At 54.0% G+C, this 21,158-nt stretch overlaps 1 protein-coding gene across 1 annotated transcript; it reads left to right on the top strand.

Moving 5' to 3' along the window:
- Window positions 1-331: 331 nt before the first annotated feature.
- Window positions 332-20,853, top strand: Gnai2 (G protein subunit alpha i2). Its single transcript, XM_028756608.1, has 9 exons — window positions 332-601; window positions 15,056-15,098; window positions 15,330-15,471; window positions 15,658-15,818; window positions 17,944-18,072; window positions 18,444-18,573; window positions 18,663-18,816; window positions 19,136-19,349; window positions 19,883-20,853. The coding sequence occupies exons 1-8, from the start codon at window positions 484-486 to the stop codon at window positions 19,324-19,326; spliced, it is 1,068 nt and encodes a 355-aa protein (XP_028612441.1). The 5' UTR covers window positions 332-483; the 3' UTR covers window positions 19,327-19,349; window positions 19,883-20,853.
- Window positions 20,854-21,158: the final 305 nt, after the last annotated feature.

The following is a 21,158-nucleotide window of genomic DNA, read 5'->3' as shown; positions in this document are numbered from 1 at the left end:
GGTAGTTCTGACCCTTGGGCTACTAGATCAACTGGTCCTACAGTCCAGAAACAGAGCCCCAGGCTCCCAGCATCCAATCAGAGAGAGCTCCTCCTGCAGCCCGCCCAGAGGCCTAAGCCTGTGTTAGTACTAAGCTTGGTGTCTTCTCTCGTTGCGGCCCCGCTCTCAGCTTGCGCCCAAGCCTGGACTGAGCCTAACTTCTCCCTTGGCTCCGCCCTCCAACCAATCACCATCCCCAATTTTCCTTTGGCCCCGCCTCCAGACCCGCCCCGGCCCAGTCGCGGGCTTGGTTCGCCCGGGCCCCACCCCTGGCCCGCCCCGCCGTCGGTGCGCGGCGGCCGGGAAGGCGCCTCCCGCAGTCGCTCGGAACTGCGGACCTGAGAGCTTCCCGCAGAGGGCAGGCGGTGGGAGCGGAGTGGGTCGGGCGGGGCCGAGCCGGGCCGTGGGCCGTGTGGGGGCCAGGCCGGGCCGGCGGACGGCAGGATGGGCTGCACCGTGAGCGCCGAGGACAAGGCGGCAGCCGAGCGCTCTAAGATGATCGACAAGAACCTGCGGGAGGACGGCGAGAAGGCGGCGCGGGAGGTGAAGTTGCTTCTGTTAGGTGAGGCAGCGCCCCGTTATGGGACCCTTGACTCTCAACCCTAACCCCCCAGGCAAGGACCTGAAACTACCCAGCCTGGCCTTGGACCCTACACCTGCGCTTGAAACCCCTAGGGCCCACCCTTTTAAGATTCGAAACTCTGGATTGGTCTAGATTTATAATCCTAGTCCAGACTTTAGTTCAGACCCCCAACTCATCTCAGATCCCACAAACCAAACCTTGCAAGACTGTCTCCCCTTACTATCCAGTCTCAAGAGAACTCAGCCACTACCTTATATTTTCAGACTTTCTTAGGCTTTACTTAAACCCTCAGCACCCTCCTGGTTCCCACCTTCAAGCCCCACCTGTTCTATTTCTGTTGGCTTGAGCGTTCCTTGGGACCCTTGTCAAACCTCAACCCACTCCCTCTTTTCCTTATGTTGGAATCTGTATTCTCCCTCTGTGCACTCTGACCCCTTAAGAACCTCTTGAAGAGGGAAACTGACTACTCTCGAGTTCTCTGTAGCAGGATTCCCCGCAGGGCCTCTGTTCCAGGTCACCAGATCTCTCTCCCTCCCATCCCCCCTTCTCTCTCTCCCTCTCTCTCTTTCTCTCTGCAGGTATCAACCCCTAAATCATCTGCCCCCCTTTTAAGTCTTTTCTCACTCTGGCAGTCCCTCGATTCTGCACCCTCCTGCTCCAGGTGGGCCTTGACAGGAGGAGGCGAACCCGGGGCTGGAGTGGGCCTAGGCTGAGTTGGGGAGACCCTCTCCAAGAGGTTGGACTGAAGCTTTAATAGTCACACTGGGGAACAGGGGCCAGGCCTCAAGCATCTGTGGGAAGTTCCATTCTCTGGGAATGTGTTCCCTAGGTTCCAAGGCTTGTCTGGGCCAGGGCCAGGGGAGTCTGGGCAATAGAATGGAACATGGAGGAGTTAGGGTTGTTGCCACTTCCAAGGCCAAGGAAGATGGTGGCTGCTGGGATTGGGGGGGAAGTGGAAGTAGTGAGCCAACCGACATATTGCTGCCCTTGTGTGCCTGTAAAGCTCTGTTGATGGGTGCTGGGGTTCTCATATTCAGGGCTGAAACGCCTGGGATATGGCCTAGGATACGGAGTGAACCTGTTGGTTCCCCAAAGGAATACTGTGATGGGGGTTGGTGGGCTAGCTGAATGAAGGGCTGGAAGGAGTCAGCTGCCTGCAGCCCCGTGTGCTCTCAAGCATCCCAGCTAGGCTTTGGCAAAGGCAGTGGGCCTGATGCTTGTGTCCAGACTCCCACTGGTAGTCAGAGTGGTTCCCTGTGGAAGCCTGACTTGAGAAGATCGGGTCCTCTGGATTGTGGGGAGCAAGGCCCTAGCAGTAGCAGAAGCCGCGCAGCAGCGTAATCCGCTGGATAGTATGTGTGGGGGGGTGTGGCCCCTCAGCCCCAGGGCCGCCTTGGGGCCTGCATGCTGTGGAAAGCCTGGCTTTTTCTTTGCCAGGCCTGTGGCCGAGAAACAACATGTATGTCTTTATGGATCCATCTGTTGACTGTCCTGGCGGACCCGGCCTGGGGGCACAGCCCCGGAGGTTTCAAAATGGCATCCGCTCCACTGCTGCCGCGGGGAGGAAGAGAAGGGGCGGGAAGGGGCGGCGGCCCAGCCTCCTGGGCTGCTTTGCGTTGGGCGCTTGCCTCTTCCTGTCTCTGCTGCGAGTGCGGCAAGCAGTGAGTGGGTGTCTACGCGGCGGCGGCGGAATGTCCGTTGCTGCTGGGCCTAGGGAGGGCACTTCCGGGACCGCTACCTCCCAGTGCCCAGCCTGAAGCCCCTTACCGGCCCCTCCCAAGTTTATTGCAGTCATTGTGGTGGCCAAGGAGATGTGGATCTGGACCAGAGAGCCGGGGGAAGGGGGTAGCACAGGACTCCTGGCCTGTTCTGTTACACAGGGTTTCCTCTAAGCTGACAGGCTAGTCCCTTAGAGCTCAGCTTGGCTTTTGGGCCAAGCTAGGTGGGACCTGGTATCCCTTCCTACACTAGGCTGGCAGTAGCCAGTGATAGAGGATCTGGCTTAGTACTTTCTCATGGAATAGTCTATCCTAGGATCCTGTCCCTCTGGCCTTTCCTTCCTCTAAAATGGAATTCCTGGCTTGTGTCACAGGAGTACCCAGGGTAAGACTAAGGCCCTGCAAAGGGTGTGCAGCCAAGGGCTCACAGCTCTACCTGAAATGGACAACCCAGTTTGCATGACCAGTCTGTCATTGCTACCAGGGAAGGAGTCTTGACTTGAGCTAATCAACTCCCCATGAAGGAATAAGATGACAGTGGGACCCCAGCTGTAGCAGGTTAGGAATTCTGGGCACCAGTTCTGTTTAGTCGGAGACTCTGTCCAGGCAACGGGGACTTAAGCTGGGAAAGTGCCAATCTTCCCTCCCAGCCAGAACCACGCCTGCTACCCCACCCGCACACAGTCTCCCTCCATACCCTGTATCCCTGCCAGAAGGCGGGCTCAGTCACTGTCACCAGGGCAGAGGCAGATGTGGTACACACTAGCAAGATAGTTTCCCCTGGCAGCTTGGTCAGGCAAGTAGAGAAGCTGCTACCAGTCTCACTGCAGGGCAACCCCCTAGACACCTCCCCCCGGCCCCCAGTTCAACCAGACTGAGTAGCTAGGCCCAGATAGATTTTGGGGGCTCTGGTGACAACCTGAACTGGACACACGAGGAGAAACAGTGTCCACTGTGGGCTCTACAAAGCCTCAGAGTAGAGCTGTGCCTATCTGGCAGCAGGACTTTGTATCTTCTCTCCTTAATTGTTCTGTAACATTCCACTCATGGCTGTCCTCCTAGAATCCTTCCTGAGGTCCCACCATGGCTGATGTGGTCTCTCTGCTCCCTGGGTTCCTGCTTTCCTGCTAGAACATGGTTTTGGCCCTTGAGACAACAAGGCAGAGGGGTGTCCTTTTCATTTGGGTGCTGAATGAAGGATGTACTTGGTGAACTTGGGTTGGGGGATAAGTAGGTAGAGGTCACCGAGTCACAGTTTGGCACACTGTGTGAGCAGGTGACAAGTGCTCACTGGAAGACCAATGACCAAGATTGAGGGGATGCTGAAAGAAAAGCTCTTAGATTCTTCTTGGCCCGTCACAGGCCGTCCAGGTGACTCAGGGCAGTCTTCACCCTGTCCACTGCAAAGCCCCTGCTGCCCATCCTGCAGCCTGTGCCAGGGCGCAGCACACAGTAGGGACTATATGAGAGAGTGGCTCTACAGACTCAGTTCACCTCTGCTTGAGGACAGCTGCAGAGCTCCAGCCAGTGACCGTTTCAGCAGCTGAGAGCTCTCGGGCTCAACCTGGAGCAGTGCTGCAGGAGCTCCAGGCTTGTTAGTCAAAGCCAGGGCTTTGTAGATTGACAAAAGGAAGGGAGTTTGTAGCCTGCGTCCTAGCTGACTAGCACAAGGCAGGCGTGCAGTATCCGGTGCATGAGAAATATGTGTGTAGAGCGTGAAGCTCCTGAGCACATGGAGCAGGCCGCGTCCTTTCAGGGTGGGAGAGAATATAACAGGAATGAGACAACAAAAGGGTAATCCTGGGGCTGCCAACTGAGACACAGATGGGGGGGCTAGCCTGGGAAACTGGCCTGCTAGGCACTAGGGGCAGAGACCTTGTTCCCTAAGGGCACTGAGACAGGAGATGTGGCCAAGATTCCCAAGCTTCTGGTGGATGTTTCCCGGCATGAGTTCAGCTTGAGGCTCACCCTGGTTGGACCACCCTGAGGGTCATGTAGATATAAGTTAGAATCCTGGGGTTGGAGAGGTGGCTCAGCAGTAAGAGGACTGGCTGCTCTTCCAGAGGACCCAAGTTCAATTCCCAGCATCCACAAGGCAGCTCATACCTGTGTGTAACTCCAGTTTGAGGGGTCTGACATCCTCACACAGCCAAGACATGTAGGCAAAACACCAGTGCACTTTAAAAAAAAAAAAAAAAGTTAAGATCCTGGTCCCATCCTGTGCCTCATTTAGTAATCTGCTTCAGGTGAAACCCTTCAGGAGGTAGCTGACTGTCACATACAATTCAGGGGACTGTGGCCACGCATAGTACACCACAGCCTGGAAGGGACAAACAAATAAAAAGCAGACAAGGGACCCTCTGCTATCTCAGAAAGAGCTGGGTACATACAATATGGGGACCCTCCTGGGAAACTCCTTTCCCTGCTCCCAGGATGCTCAGAGCAAGTGGGAGACCAAGGTTTGTAAAGGACAGAGTAACGGAAGGTTCCAGGGACTCAAGGCCTAATCTCTGGGGGCCTAGCCTTGGGGGTGTGGCACAGCTCTGCGAGCCAGGTGGGCTGGGACAGAGGCTGCCTCCCTTCCCTAACCCACTTCTCCCCTGCTGGAGCTCATTAGCACTTGAATGGGGGGCTGGTTGGCTTGGGCCTCAAAGTCTCTTCCCACCCCTCCCCCAGGCTGGGCAAGGCTTTGTCTGCCTAGGCGGGCCTGGATGAGCTCCCACGCTGGGGGGGGGGGGTCCGAGCCATTTCTAACCTCCTCTGTCTTCCTCTCATCTCTGCCCATCACTCCAGAGCTGGTACAGCAGATACAAAAAGGCTGTACAGGGTCCTGGGCAGGCATAGGACTCAGTAGAGACTAGGTGTTTTAAGGGGTATTCCTGAGCTGGTGAATCAGGACAGCTCAGCTAGGGGCATCCCTGGTGTGGGTGGGAGGAGGAGGTGGAGGTTGGGGCTTTGAACAGAGTCTAACAGGTGGTCAGTACTGGGATTGAGCTGTTGCAGTGTCTGGAGGGTGGCAGTCCAGCCGGCTGAGGGACACAGACTTCCACACAAGCCGCCAGGCAGCATCAAGCCATCTACTGTTGTCAAGTCAGCCTGAGCTGCCAGGGGTTGGCCCTGGGATCAGAGAAGTTAGGTGAACGTTTATTTATTTGTTCACCAAGTGACAGCTGGGGGTAGGGCCTTGACTGCCGTGATCTGTCGCAGCGAGGTCTCCAGGCCTCTTTCTCAGCCGGATAGTGGATGGGGCACTTGGACCGCTGGGTAACACACCGATCCTCTAGATCCCGCCCTCGGGCTTCTGCCTCACTGCGGCTCTCAGGCTGTTTCTAAAAGTTCCTGGTTCACTTGGCAGGAAACAACTTTGTTTACCCAAGAAGCTTCTAGCTGCTGAGGGACCAGGGCACCCATCACTGCCATCAGCGGAGGATAACAGACAACAAGGTGTGACCTGGAGTGCTGCTGCCTCCGCTCACCTTCTTGCTGAGACAAAAGGAGGAGGAGTGGGCCAGAGGGATGGGGTACAGGCCTGGCAGCTTTCTCAGCCCCTAGAGTTTGACCTGGGAATTCGGTAAGAGAGGCAGGAGTCAGTAGGTTGTTGCCAGGCCACACAGCTTAGGTCATATCTAAGAATGTTCTTCAGGCTGCCCTGGTGTGAGCAAAGGATTGGACACTTTAGTGTGCCCCTGTACCCAATGCTCTCAGGAAGCCCCTGCCTCTGCTACAGGTGCAGGGTGGGGCCTCCACTGTCTGGCCACACCCTGTCTTTTGCCTAGAGCTCTTGTTCTTACTAAACCCAACCCCACCCTCACCTTGATGCTTCTAGGGCCTGATGCTTGGTGGTTTGGGAAGGGTTACTTCCAGGACTGAGCAGTGACTGCTGGGCTACCTTTCCGGGTTGGCTCTCAGAATTTGCATACAAGGCCCTGATGGGATACCAGGCCAATTTGAGGTGTCTTTGAGCCTTGGAGGATGCTGCCTCTCCCTCCCCGCACCCCCGCCACGACCCAACTGCTTCAGAGTGTGCCTACCGTGCCTAGGCAGGAGTGGGGACAGTCATATAGTTGGGCCTCTTAGGGAAATGGTGTCCACATCAGAGAATAAGGAGGAAGCAGCTGGGGGAGGAGGAGCCCAAAAGGGGAAGAGGCCAGCGGGCTGCCTGGTGTTAGTGCAGAAGGTGGGTCCTGAGTCACCTAGGTCTCTGCCAGCCAGAAGGCCTAGAAGGTTCACACCTGGCCAGGCTGACCTGTGAGCTTCCGAGGGCCTCCACACTCCGGCACTGAGTTAGGGCCAGTCCAGGTGCTAGCCTTGTCCTGTCCTAACCATTGCTGGGGCCAGGATGTCAGAGGCGGTGCTTCTGAGGATTCTAAGCCCCTCCTTTGGCCACAGGAAGTGGTGGCTGGGAGAGGGACACCAGTGGGAGGTCCAGCAGGAAGGCCAAAAGCTGCTCTTAGATTCCCGAGCGGCCATTGCCCTCCAAGCAGGAAGGCCAGCCACAGGCGGGGATGAATGCCTGGAAGCGGAGCAGCAGCCCTGCATTAGCTCACTCTGGGTTTCCCCTGCCTGGGGGCTGGTGTGGGGCCTTCAGAGTTGCTGAACCTGGATACCGTCACTGTGCCTCAGTTTCCCTTTGCATAACAGCAGATGCCTCTGATTGAACCTTGGCTATTTAACCTGTGAGGCCGGATAGGCGTTTTCCACCAGTGTAGAAACTGAGGGCATAGAAGCAGAGATGCCAGGCTAGGACTGGAGCAGTCACTGCACCTGTCCAGCCACTGTAGCCCTTAGCATCTGTGCCCTCTGCTGGGATTGGTGCTAGGGTGACGGGCTGACGCTGGTGCACCTGCTGTGGGTGCCCTGTACTCTGTGGGTGCTTGGGGATCTTGCCTGGTGACAACACCTGGAAGGGTCTTGTTTGCATGTTTGTTTCTTTTCTTATTTTGCTTTTTTGAGACAAGGTTTCTTGGTGTATAGCCTTGGCTATCCTAGAACTCGCTCTGTAGACCAGGCTGGCCTGGAACTCAGAAATCTGCCTGCCTCTGCCTCCTGAGTGCTGGGACTAAAGGTGTGCACCACCACCTGGCGCCTTGAGGAGTCTTGAATCCTTTTATGCCCTGAAGGGTGAGAGCCATGATTCTGTTTTAGCCTTTCTGCCTGCTGCCATGGCTTCTTTCCACACGAGGTGACTCTGGAATCACTCCCCACCTTTGCTCTCAGCCTGCCTTCCTGACAGCATTCACGGCACACTCAGTGACTTAGCATTGTGCCTTCCCTGTTGTTCCTCGTCCTCCCCTCACCTCCAGTCTGAGAGAGACAGACTGGACCAGAGGAATGCTGGGAGGCACTGGTAGCCTCAGCTGGGAATTGGCCAGACAGGCGGAAAGACAGACTGTCCTACAAGGCTTGTCCTGACCATTAGCTCAGTGGTGGCCTCGGTCAGTGCATGCAGTACTGTGTGCTGGCTGAATGTGGCTGCCTGTGGGCGGGAGCAGTGGCACCAGAGGCTTATGCTTCTTGACCCCCAGATCTCGTGTCTGTGGGGCTTATCCTTCCCGTGGGAGGTTCTGGGGGATTCTTCTGTGTTGTCAGAACAGGTCCTCTTGGCTAGGAGGCTGTGCAGAAGGCGTAGAGCTTGTTCTTATCACCCGGGCCTGGGCACAGAAGGATCCATTCCTTTGTGTGTGTGATCTCAGACTGTCCCTGCCTTTGTGCTCAGCACTGGGACTTAAGGAGGACAGGGACAGCTGCTGGCTTGAGTTGAGCCCTAAGGCAGTTTGGAGTTCCTGAAAACCAATAGGAAAGTTGCTCTGGGCAGGCATTGGGCTTGGCACATTCCCACGAGGGGTACATTTCACAGATGGGTACACTGAGGACCGGGCTGCAGGCACCTCACCTCCGGTCTGCCACCGTAATTCAGGACAGGCAGCCATTGTTCAGGCTCTTGAAAAAATAGCTAAAGGAGTTTTTTTTAAAAGCTGTTAGGGCCGGGCGGTGGTGGCGCACGCCTTTAATCCCAGCACTTGGGAGGCAGAGACAGGCGGATTTCTGAATTCAAGGCCAGCCTGGTCTAAAGAGTGAGTTCCAGGACAGCCAGGGCTATACAGAGAAACCCTGTCTCAAAAAACCAAAAAAAAAAAAAAAGAAAGAAAGAAAGGGGGGTGTGTGTGCCAACAATCTGGGGCCTGTTCGGAGCCTCCAGGTGCTTTACAGGTGGTAAGGCTGACAACCCGAGGAGGCATGGCTTCGCTGATTTGTTGGGGCATCTGGTGGAAGGTTGGGGCACAGCCATGGGTGGAAGTGTTGCAGGATCCTTCCAAACCCCCACCTCCTGTCATCTCCCTTTCCCCACAGTGTGAGATTGTGTTGAGCCTCCTTGGAGGGTTTAAGGGGGTCAAAGAACAACACCTGGAGGAAGGAAGAGAGGCGGGGTGGGGCCTAGAGGGCCTTTGTCTGGCTGGGCCCTCCCCCCTCTTTTCTTCCCTCCTGTTTCCATTGTTCCTGTGTATTCAGACTCTGAAGCTAGCTGGGGGCTTCCCAGGGAGGAGGTTGTAGCTGAGGGTCTTGGCACCTCCCCCAGCCACCCGTAGCTGGGAAGGCTGCTTTGCTGAAACAAAACAGTCCCGGTGCTGCCCAGCCCCCATCTTCTGTTTTGTTTCTGGCTGCTGGGCTCCCCCTGGTGGTAGCTGAGCCTGAGACCTGGGCTGTAGGGCCAGCAGGTAACAGACAGGATCCAGAATGGCAGCGGTCACACAGCAGTGAGGGTATGGCACCTTGCTAGTAGGTGGGCTACCTGTGGGGTGGGCATCCCAGGGCCCAAACCCATCACCACAGTGCCCAACTAGGACTGTGGCAGAGTGGGCGGGCCTGGTGCTGTGGCTTTGAGCTGGGCTGTTGCCCAAGCCTACCCTGTGGTCCCAGCTGCTCTTGAGAATCTCTGCCCTCGGGCTGCCACGTCAGCTGCCTCTCCTTAGCCCGTGAATTCCACTGGAGCCCACCCGCTCAGGAGCTGCCTCCAGGGAAGCCTTTTCCCAGCCTTCTGAGTTGTGGAGTCCGTGGACAGCACCAGCTGGGAGGCATCTATGTAGAAGTCCCCGGAGTGTGTGGAAGAGAAGTGACAGTGCCAGTAGCAGGAGACAGCTCTCACCCTTGTCCCAGGTGGCGCTACAGCTCTGCAAGGCGGCGTCCTCGCCCTGTATTGGCCTGCTCTTTCCGAGTCCTCAGAAGCTGTACTTGAAATGAGATAACTGTGGTACTCCACTGTGTGCCTTGCTGTAACAGTGACCAGAGCAGCCGGCCATTATGCACACTGTAGGAAGTGATGTTTGGGGAAATCTGTTCTCTTCCACCAAATAAGAAAATAGTGACAACTGACTTCCTACTGGTAAGGTTCTCACTATGTAGCCAAGGCTTACCTTGAACTAAAGCATCCCCTTGCCTCAGCCTTCTGGGTGTTGGGATTATAGACATGTGCCACCATGCCCAGACACTGTCTTCTTAAAAATATTTTTTTAATTTAATTCTTGGATAATTACATACAATGTATTTTTAAATTATTACTTTTATTTTAAGTGTGTGTTCGCCTGCATGTATGTCTGTGTAGTACACGCTTGCCTGATACCTCAGAGGCCAGAAGAGGGGGTCAGATCTCCTGCAGTTGTGGTCACAGATTGTTGTGAGCTGCCATGAGAATGTGGGAGGGAGTCAACCCAGGGTCCTTTGGAAGAGCAGCCAGTGCTCTTAACTGCTGAGCCAACGACAGCCCCAGTAATTAATAACTTTTATCTGCACGGTGGCCTTGGGTGAGATGCGTGGGGAGGAGCTTTGGTTCCAGTTCTCACCCTTCTCCTGTGTGAAGATAGTGTATTGTTCCATTTTACAGATGAGGTACCAGAGACCTGAAAAGGGTTGAAGCTAATGGAAATCTCAGGAAGGATCAGTGTGGGCAGCAGGGTTAGACTAGACAGATCTAGATTCCCCTCCCCCTGACCCTGGGAAGGGAGAAGACCGACTGGCTGCTAGAAGAAACAGGCCAGAAAGGACATGAGCAGGTCACGGCCTCACTGCAGGTCAGACCTAAGCGTGAGGTAGGAGGTGGCAGGCCCAAGATGGACACGTAACAGTCTTACATGCTGGGGCCTAGATGAACATTGAGTGTTTGAACTTACAGGCCCATCTGTGGTGAGGCTTCCCAGGTCTTGCCAGGCATTGAGGTGTACTGTCTTCCCCTCAGTCTGTTCTCTCCACGGGAGCCCAGTGCTGCCTGTAGAAGCAGGTGTTCTGTGCAGAGGAGCCTCTTGAGATCACTGCCCTCCTGCAGTGTGCCCAGCAGCTGGACTGAGGACAAAAGCTACAGAGATGTTTTCTTTGGTGGGAAGAGGTGTAGCCTAGTGGGAATGCCAAGGCCACCCCAGGGACCCTCTGTAGATCCCCACTGGCCGCATCCAGCTGGGGATGGAGCAGCTGCTGGGGACAAGAGAGGCTATCTCCTGCTTCTCTCTGTTCAGCTGGCTTCCCTGCCGTCACCTCTGCATCAGTCTGAGGAAGCTCTCCCTGAGGTAGGCACAGGGCTGGCAGGGAAGGAACCTGGGTGAGTGCAAGCACACTCCAGCCCAGACGGTAGGAGTGATGTGCCGGAATGGAGAAAGGACCATCAGGGGCGTAAGAATGATGTAGCCCCAGGGCTCTTGAAACACCAAGTCTGTGGCCCACCTGAGCACCATGGTCTTCACCACAACCTTTCACTGGACATCCCGCTTCTAACTTCCTCAGCTCTGTCTTGATGCCTCTCTACTTCCTGCTTGGTTGCCAACCACACCCTTGTCCTGCCTCTTACAACTTCCTGCCTGAGTCACAGCTGCTGCAACGACTAAAGGACCTCCCTAAGTCACAGGGATGGAAACCTCGTTACCTTCTTTTGTCCACCTGTCCAAAGGGGCTGTTAGCAGTGACCCCTGCTAGGTAGAGAGAATGCTTTAACTTGGAATCTGAGAGGCCTGAGAAGAGGAAACTGAAGCGTTAGGGAAGTGTGGGAGCAGGCCTTCAGCTGGCTGAGGCAGAAAGTATGTGAACCTGGTTCCTGGCTTGGCTCAGGTGTGGCTCTCTTAGTGTCTGCCAGCTTTGCTAGGGAAATCAAATGCAAAGCAAGTTCATGCCTTCATCCCTGGCACTGGGCAGGGTCACAGGTACCCACAGTACCTGTGAAGAGACTGGTCAAAGGATTAGATGCCCTCTTTACCCACAGTGACCAGAAGACAAGCCAATGTTTCTCATAGCCAGGAATTCCAAAGTCATGTAAGGGGACAACCTTCATTTGAGGTTTCCTGTGCCCCGACGGCTGCTGCCTCTACCCTTCCCGCCTCTCCTTGAGTCTGGTCAGTGCGATCTCTCTGAACCAAGTGTCACATCTTTAGCCTCTGTTCCCTGAATCAGGCTCAGTCCTGGCTGAGACTGGTTCTTCCTCGCTCCCTTCCTTCTGCTCTGTGGAAGCAAGTAGGAAGGCTAGCTAAGTGGCTGCTGTGCCCTTTCTTCTCTCAGTAGATACTGAGGCCCCGTGGGACTCAGTGATTGAGTAGTGTGGACAGAGTTTACAGACCGCCTCATTCCACATCTGCGCATAGCGCCTTTTGGTGGATTGACCATAGCCACAGAGAACAAATCCCACAGAAGCCTGCCCAAGCCTCAAGGTTTGTCCCATAATAGTTCTCGCACCATCCTGGGAAGCAGGCTTGGGACAGTCGGATGCTCAGTAATTATAGGCACCTGTCAGCATTTGTAAGGACTCAGGCCCTTCCCCTCAGAACAGCTGCTGGATTGGGGATAGACCCAGACCTACTCATGTGAGTGTCACAGCTGTGCCTCAGTTTCCGCAATGAGATATGGGTTTGGGTAGGGGAAACTGAAACTCGATGATGTCTGACGGCCTCTCCTGTCTTCACTTGTTTGGTGCCTGCCGCCTCTTGGACACCTTAGAGTCTGGGGCCAGTGGGAGCACAGTGACAAGTGCAGCTGGGCCCAGGCACACGCGATCTCTAGGAGGGATTGTGTAGAGCAAAATGGACGGCCCTCAGATAGGACTAATTATATTACAGCATGTGCCTTAGTTTTCTTAGAGATGGGGTGAGAATAGACCCACCTCAGGTTGCCGTGAAGATAAAAGTACCTAGTAAGCCAGGCAGTGGTGGCCTACACTTTTAATCTCAGCACTTGGGAGGCAGAGGCAGGCGGAGTTCAGTGGGTGCAAGGCCAGCCTGGTCCAGAGTGGGTTCCAGGACAGCCAGGGCTACACGAAGAAACCCTGTCTCAAACAACAACAGTAACAACAACAACAGGCACCTAGTACATACAGTAGCATTCTACAGATATGGTAGAATGCTTAACTGGTGTGTGTGAACCCCTGGAGTTCAGTTGAACCCCAGCACCACATAAAAAACTAGGCATGCCTTGGCTGAAAAGACGGCTCAGCAGTAAAGGGTACTTCTTACTCTTTCAGATGACCTGAGTTCAGTTCCCAGCACCCACATCAAGTTGTCTTTGTGGGTACCTGCATGCGTGTGCACATAACCCCCCCCACACACACAAATATATACACATAATTAAAAATATAAAAATTTTAAATTAAACTGGGACGGGGCCTGATGAGACACCTCAGCTGGTAAAGGTGCTTGCTACCAAGCTGGGTGACGTGGATTCAGTCCCTGAGACCCATGTGGTGGGGAAGGAACTAACTGCTGCAGGCGCATGCGTGTGCACCGACAAGCACGCGCGTGCACACACATTTTTTAAATGTGGGGACTGGAGAGATGGCTCAGCTGTTAAGAGCACTGACTGCTCTCCCAGATATCCTGAGTTCAATTCCCAGCAACCACATGGTGGCTCACAACCATCTGTTACAGGATCCGATGCCCTCTTCTGGTGTGTCTGAAGACAGCTACAGTGTACTCATAAACATGTTTAAAAAAAAAAATTAAAAAAAAAGTATCTGTTTCTCTTTCAGAGGATCTGAATTTGGTTCCCTGCACCCATTTTAGGTGGCTCATAAGTTTTAGCTCCAGCTTCAGAGGGTTGGACACCTTTTCTGGAAGTCTGGGCACCTGCCCTGACATCCATGTACTTATGCGTATAACTTAAAATAATTAGAAGCTGGAGCAATGACTCTGCAGTTAAGCACACTGGCTGCTCTTCCCAGGGATCCAGGTTCAGTCCCAGGGACCACATTGATGGCTCACAACCATCTGTGACTCTAGTTCCAAGAAATCCTTTACTGTCTCTGTGGGCATCAGGCACACATGTAATGTAGGCGTGAAAGTTTTGTGTGTATGAGTGTTTGCCTGTATGTGTATCTATGCACCACCGTATGTGGGTGCCCATAGAGGCCAGAAGAAGGCATCAAAGCCTCCAGAACTGAACTGTGTTTACAGATAATCGTGAGCCACCGTATGAGTGCTGAGAACCCAACCTAGGTTCCCTGGAAGAACAGTACATGCTCTTAACCACTGAATCATCTCTCCAGCTCAAAATAAAATCTTTTAAAACCTATAACAAAGGGCTGGGTATAGTGGTGCATGCCTGCAAACCTAGCATTTGGGAGGTAGAGGTAGGTGTGTCTGTGAGTTTGAAGTCAGCCTGGTCTACATGAAATCTTGGCACACAGTGGGTGCTTGCCACAACTTGCAGTCATTATTGATGGTGGTTTTGTTAATGCATTAGCCCTGTTATGTGATCCTAATAGGACAGAGTCCCGAGTTGGACCCGTCCATAGGTCCATCCTGTGAACTGCCTGGAGAGGGCCACTGTGAGCAAAACACAGGGCAGGATCACTCAGGGAAGGAATGGTGTAAGCAGGTAGCAAGGAGCGGGCAGTACCTAGAAGGTACAGGAGTGAAGCTGGCAAAGAGACAGCAGCAGACTAAATCTGGGCAGAGGCGGGTAAGGAGGCTGGGGCCTCATCTTGGCATTGTGGTGCCATCTTGAATGCTGGCTGTATGATCCTGCTCTGAGAATGTATGCTTCTGAACTTCAGTGCCCTCTGTAAAGTGAGACCAGAAAAGATACTTGTTGAATGGAGTTGCTGTGGCAAACACAGGAGAGACCAACAAACCTCAGAACCAGTGACGGAGAAATGAGGACAGGGGCTCTGCCAGGCTGGAGAACTTCAGTCAGAGCTTGTGTACATGTGTGAGAGAGAGAGAGTGTGTGAGTTTCTGTTTTCCATCTGTTTAGGACAAAGCTGGTCCAGAAAGCAGAGGGCTGGGTCTTGGGCCACATCCAAAGGACAGGAATGTGACTCCGTGGCCCTTGTAGGTTGCTTAGCAGCTAAATCTCAGGGTTTGGGAAAAGGAGGGTTTCCTGCTCTTTTGCAATATGCAGGGTATCTTCCAGCCAGCCATGCCTTGCTCTTGCACAGGGTGGCAAGCCTGTGTGTGAGAGAGTAGAGGATGTGGACCTAAGTCTTTGGCTAACTCCCTGAACTCATATAGGACAGTATGGCAGCCAGTGGAGCTGAGGGACGCAGTGGCCTGCGGGGAGCCTGCCAGGGAGCAGATGCTGTAGGTTTCCTTAGACACTGTGGCCCCTGTAAGCCACAGCTCTGTCTGTCTCTCTGTGCCACTAATGTGTGGAAGGTAGGAAATATCTTCAGAGCTAATGGCAGCTAGGCTGTTTGTCTGCATACAGAGTCCCCTGGGCCTGTCCTGATCATCTACCCCCTCCATTCCAGGTGCTGGAGAATCAGGGAAGAGCACCATTGTCAAGCAGATGAAGTAAGTGGTGTGCAGGGGTCACCAAAATTAGGTCATCATCTTCCTCTGGGCCTGTACCATCTCCCTTGCTTGGTCTCCACTTGTCCTAGAGGGCTCCATTGCTACTTATATCAATATGACTCCATGGGCCAGGGTTGTTCCCCCATCTTTGGAGCAGTCCCCAGCAGTTCCAAGGTAGCTGTGTGATTTCTTGTGGTTTGTGGACCATACCTTGTGACCTCTGTATATCAGGATCATCCATGAAGATGGCTACTCAGAGGAGGAGTGCCGGCAGTACCGTGCGGTTGTCTACAGCAACACCATCCAGTCTATCATGGCCATCGTCAAGGCCATGGGCAACCTGCAGATTGACTTTGCTGACCCCCAGCGAGCGGTGTGTGCACTTCCTTCACCCCCTTCCCTCTGCCTGTCTCCCAGAAGCCTTTAGGGCAAGTCTTATCCTAGGGAACCTGAGAGTACATCAGCCTGGGCCCTGTGGTAGAGTATCCCCTTCTCTCTAACAGTCAGAGATAGGGTCTGTTTCTTCACCTGTCTGACTACCCTCCATTTCTGTGCCCAGGATGATGCCAGACAGCTGTTTGCACTGTCCTGTGCTGCTGAGGAGCAAGGTATGCTTCCTGAAGACCTGTCCGGCGTCATCCGGAGGCTCTGGGCTGACCACGGTGTGCAAGCCTGCTTTGGCCGCTCGAGGGAATACCAGCTCAATGACTCAGCCGCTTAGTGAGTACTGCAAGGGACTGGGCATGGCAGGCGGTCACAGGGTGCTGAAGCTGATGACTGTCCACTGAGGCTTTGGGAGTGGGTTGGGTAAGAACGCTGGGATAGCATGCTGTCCGAAGGCCTGGAGAAATGACAGCCACAGTGGCTTTCAGGCTACTTTAGCCTTATCTGTCTTCACACATGATCGTCCTGAAGAACATTTGCAGCCACCTGCTCTGTGCAAAGCGTCAGGGACGCAGTGATGAGTGCAAAGGACAGGTCCTTAAGCAATGACAGCTGAAGGTGTCAGTAGGAAATCAAGAGTGGGAGGGGTTTGAGGCCGGGACATGGCACATGTTAAACTCCAGACGATCACTGAGGATACAGGAGTCCAGGCCTGCTGCTCAGAGCCTCACAGAGAAGGAAGAGGCTGTCTTTGCGGTGACAGATGTGTGCACAAGCTGGAGCCTGGACTTTGCTTCTGACCTTTTCTGGATCCAAGCCAAGCCCAGGACCCAGCTGGAGAATCACAGAGTGTCCCAGGAATTTCAGAGGCAATTCTTTAGGCCAGAACACAATTCTGAACTCCCCCTCCTGCTTCTGCTTCAGTTAGCCAACCAGCCTCCAGCCCAGCCCCTCAGGTCCCTATTCCCCATCCGATCCTGTGCCTGCTCAGCAGGGCTAGACCTCAGAAGAGTTAGGTAGAAGAAGATCTGCCTAATTAGGATTCCCACGTCCTGCTTCAGTCACATGACCAGCCTCTGTCTGTCCTCTCTGCATGGCCTAACTTCCCTTGTGTCATTCCTGCCCTCGGGGAGTTTTGGGATCATAGCCAAATCTGTGGAGGCCTCTAGGCTTCAGCGCGGCCCCACCCTGAAATCACGGGCTTAGCCACCAGCTGAGCTTGTGGATTATAGACGCAGGGAGGGGGTGAACCCTGTCAGCTTAGTAGTTGACAGCCAAAACTACTTCATTGTCCCTAATACTCAGGAGGGAAGGATGGGGCCTTGTCCAGGCCACTTCCCACTTCCTTTGGTTTCCTTTGTCTTTCTTCCCCAAGTATTAAGTTCTCCCTATTGCATGCCCGGCTGTGCTCTCAGAGTTGGGGTAGTCACCACAGCCTGCTCAGCTTTTTGCCCTAACAGGCTCATCTAAAGGCGGAGCATGGGGTGGAGCTAAGCTGTACCACAGGAGAGCGGAGGGTCCTAGGATGAACCCACCCATTGAGAAGAGAGAAACTGGTGTGGAACTCACCTTGAGTCTTGCAGGCTAGGGGCTCTGTCCACAGGGGATGGAGCGTGGTACGCAGGTCACAGCAAGTGCGTCATGGTCCCCTGTGGCCCTTCCTGTTATTCTGTTCTATCCCTGCTTCTCTGAGATCATTTCCCTTTGGCCTGGTTTGGCTGGCTGCTGGCCCCAGCACCCCTGCCCCAAGAACAAAAGACCAATAGAGGGCAGCCACTTCAAGGTCTGGAGCCATCCTGAAGGCATAGCGGGGATATCGAGGCAGACAGAGAGCTGGGCCCTGGACCCCGCATGAGAGACCCTGATACTAACTAGAGGAGTGTGTGGTGAAGAGCCCCAGGGATCCCTGCCAAGCAGGTGTCTGTGCTCCCAGCTCAGCTCAAATTTTATTGAGTGTTAGGCAAAGGACCCACTGGGCCTGGCAGGCCCCGACATGTTTAGTCCCCTATGAAAGGACCACACCAGGTTGCTCTGAGTGGGTACTTTAATTACACCGATTAGCATCTTGATCTCTCCCTGAAGGACTAATTTCCCCCTCCCACTTTTTACCTGTAGTTCCAACATTCTGACTCCTCTTGGATGCAGGTCAAGTTGAGAACCCGACTGCTAGGGTTGCAGAGCCATAAGCCCCCAGTCCCATTATATAGATGGGAGACCGGGGGACTGAGCCCAAGTTTCTTAGAGAAGCAAGAATAGCAGGCACAGCAGTGCACACCTGTAATCGCAGCTCTTGGGGCTGAGGCAGGAGGATTATAGGTTTGAGATGCGGTTGGATTACATAAACTAGACCCTGCCTGGAGTAGAGGGGAGGGAGAAGAGAAGGAAGAAGCAGGGTTTTGTCTGTTTGAAGTCCAGGTCAGGATGCTCCTTTTGGCCTGTCTGACCTCCTCCCTCCCTGCAGCTACCTGAATGACCTGGAGCGCATTGCACAGAGTGACTACATCCCTACACAGCAGGATGTGCTGCGGACCCGTGTGAAGACCACAGGCATCGTCGAAACACACTTCACCTTCAAGGATTTACACTTCAAGTGAGTGTGTGTGTGTGTGTGTGTGTGTGTGGACAGGGTTAAGGACAGTATCTGCTAGCTGCTGGAGTAGCCATTGGGCATAATCCCCCAGTCGCACTGAGGATCCTTGGGATTGTACTGGGAAGGCATGTCCTCAAGGTTTATCACCTAGTTATAGTGACCCCCTACTAATAGCTTTTCCTGCCTGTCCCACGTGGCCCCAATCTGTTCTTCTGACCAGACTCAAAAGGATTGTGATGAGGGTGGATGATTCCGTGATGTCCGCTGTCCCACCTTGGCCAGGTCTCTGTCCTTAGCCTGCCAGCCTGTGAGGTGCAGGGATGCCGCCCCAGGGCTCTGCTCCCTGGATTAAGTTGACCCAATGTCCACAGGATGTTTGATGTGGGTGGTCAGCGATCTGAGCGGAAGAAGTGGATCCATTGCTTTGAGGGTGTCACGGCCATCATCTTCTGTGTCGCCTTGAGCGCCTATGACTTGGTGCTGGCTGAGGATGAAGAGATGGTGAGAGGCCGAGAGCACCGCTGGGGGGGGGGCACTGAGTCTGTAGGCAGCAGTTGGGCTCAGTACCCACTTCACCTCCTTTTCTGTAGAACCGCATGCATGAGAGCATGAAGCTGTTTGACAGCATCTGCAACAACAAGTGGTTCACAGACACCTCCATCATCCTCTTCCTCAACAAGAAGGACCTGTTTGAAGAGAAGATCACTCAGAGCCCCCTGACCATCTGTTTCCCTGAGTACACAGGTGGGGCTCTTTGACGACTATCTCATGGGAGGGGGCTTGGCCATCTCCATAGACACCACTGGGGCTCTGGTGGCCCATGGATGCCCCCATCTGGACGGAAGGAAAAGCACAGGAATGTATACCGTGTCTACACATAAAGGCCTTGCTTGTTATCACCCGTGGGCCTCTACCCTTGAGCATATGTATGCACGTGAGAAACATCCTTGTACACCACACGCACTTACACATGAACATGCTGTGCATGTTACATGCTTGTCTATCGTGTGCACAGATCTTTGTTGTACATGCACATGTAGAAATCTTCCTTTGTCTTCTTTAGGGGCCAACAAGTATGACGAGGCAGCCAGCTACATCCAGAGCAAATTTGAGGACCTGAATAAACGCAAAGACACCAAGGAGATCTACACGCACTTCACCTGTGCCACCGACACCAAGAACGTGCAGTTTGTGTTTGATGCCGTCACTGACGTCATCATCAAGAACAACCTGAAGGACTGTGGCCTGTTCTGAGGGGCAGTGAGCCTGGCAGGATGGTGAGTCGGGCCTGTCAAACAACATGAGACCATAGGGTTCAGAGAGAGCAGAGGGTTGGGGGAGGTCCTTTAGGAGTACACAGCCTGGAGGAGAAAGGGTGGGGCAGGGCAATCAGGGACCAGAGGACAAGGGAGGAAAAAGGGACCTGGCATTCCCCTGGACAGAACTAGAGGAGTGGTTAGTGTCCTTTGGAAGAAATTGCCTCCTTGCCACCATGGTATACTAGCCTAGTCTAGATGCAGAAGGAGACCTAGCCACCCCTCTGCTCGCTGGCCAGCTTGACACTTGTTCTTAGACCTCTCTCTGTCGGACCCGAGAGTCCTAGGCCCGGCCCGGCCCCACTGGCCCTGGTGTACATTCAATGACCGCAGTGTCACTGATATACACATCCTGTAACCCAGCAACAGAAGCTGGCCCCTGGGCACAGCTGTGTCCCTGGTAACAAGTAGGTGGGGGAGTAGAAGATCATTGTTTAGAGAGGCAAGAAGAGGCGCCACATGTAACCCAGGCTGTGTCTGTCCTCCACCTCCAGGGCCACCGCCGACTCTGCTCCCCACTACCCCTGAGGAAGATGGGGGCAAGAAGACCATGCTCCTTGCCTGTCCCCCCCAGCCGCTTCTCCCGTCTTTTCTCTCTGTTCTCAGCTCCCCTGTCCCCTCCCTCGGCTCTAGACTTGGGGAGGGGTTGCCACAGGCCTCCCTGTCTAAAACCCACCTTTGAGGTGCCGGGAGTGGCCATGGTACCCCCTTCCTGGGCATCCGTTCGGGTTTTCTAACCGTTGTCTTGTTCTGGGGTGAGCGGGGAGCGCATGCAGAGTTTCCCAAGGCCTGTGTCTGGAGGGGTACCAACTCCTCCAGCCTAGACCCCCTGGCTTTGTCCAACACCAGCCCTGACCCAAGTCCAAATGTTTACAGGGAGCCTCCTGCCTACCCCACTCTCTGTCGCTCGGAGGCCCCAAAGGAAAAAGCACAAGAAGCGTGAGAGAGACCGCCATTCCTGGAGACAAAGCCCATCTGCTCATTCTCGTAGCTTTAAAAAAAAGAAAAAGGAAAGGAAAGAAAAAAAAAAAAGAAAAACTGCAAATCTAGAAAACTTTTTAGAGAAACCTATTTAAAACTGTCAGGTCCTGACCAGCACCCCACCCCTCACCCCAGCCCCTCTCCAGTGATTCCGTGCCTTGAGTGTGTCTGCGTGTTTACACCCATCCCTCTTTGGGCGGCCCCCTGCCCTGCCCTCCACGGAATTGGATTCCAAGGGCTGTTCTAGACAACTGCCAATGTCACTGAGGCCCCTGCCCTGAAGCCCTGGGCCCAGGCTCCATTAACCTAACGTAGCTCCTTAGCGCTAACCTAGGAACCGCTGCTGCCTGCTGAGGGTCAGGCCCCTCACGCCCTCGCCCCAGGCCCGGGTCCTCCAGCGTTGAACACTTCCTTGCTTTTTTCACATGTTTTATGGAATTGTTCACATGATTTGAAATAATAAAATGTAGAAAGAAAACACCAAGAACTGCCGGATGTTCTTTTCTCCTGGGGACTGAGCAAAGAGAAGGTAGCTCACACCTCAGTGCCTCACCAGAGATGGGCCCTGGACATTTAGCTTTCTAGGCAGAGTTCCCAGTTCTCTGAGCTTTAGTTTGCCCTCTGGACTGGTCAACTTACGTGTTAGAGGCTATGCAACCTCCTTTTCCTAATGTTGCAGTTTGTAGTCTGGGACAGCCTTCAGACTTTGGAACCTTGAGAGCTCTTCTAGAGGGTTCTCGAAAGTTCTGAGTAACAGAAGTATCTAGCCAGTCTTTAAGAGATAATGAC

Source organism: Grammomys surdaster, unplaced genomic scaffold (assembly GCF_004785775.1).
Source record: "Grammomys surdaster isolate TR1022 unplaced genomic scaffold, NIH_TR_1.0 126131, whole genome shotgun sequence".
In the NCBI taxonomy this organism is placed as follows: Eukaryota; Metazoa; Chordata; class Mammalia; order Rodentia; family Muridae; genus Grammomys; species Grammomys surdaster.
Note: the sequence above shows the minus strand (reverse complement) of the source record. Positions and strands in the feature narration are given on the sequence as shown.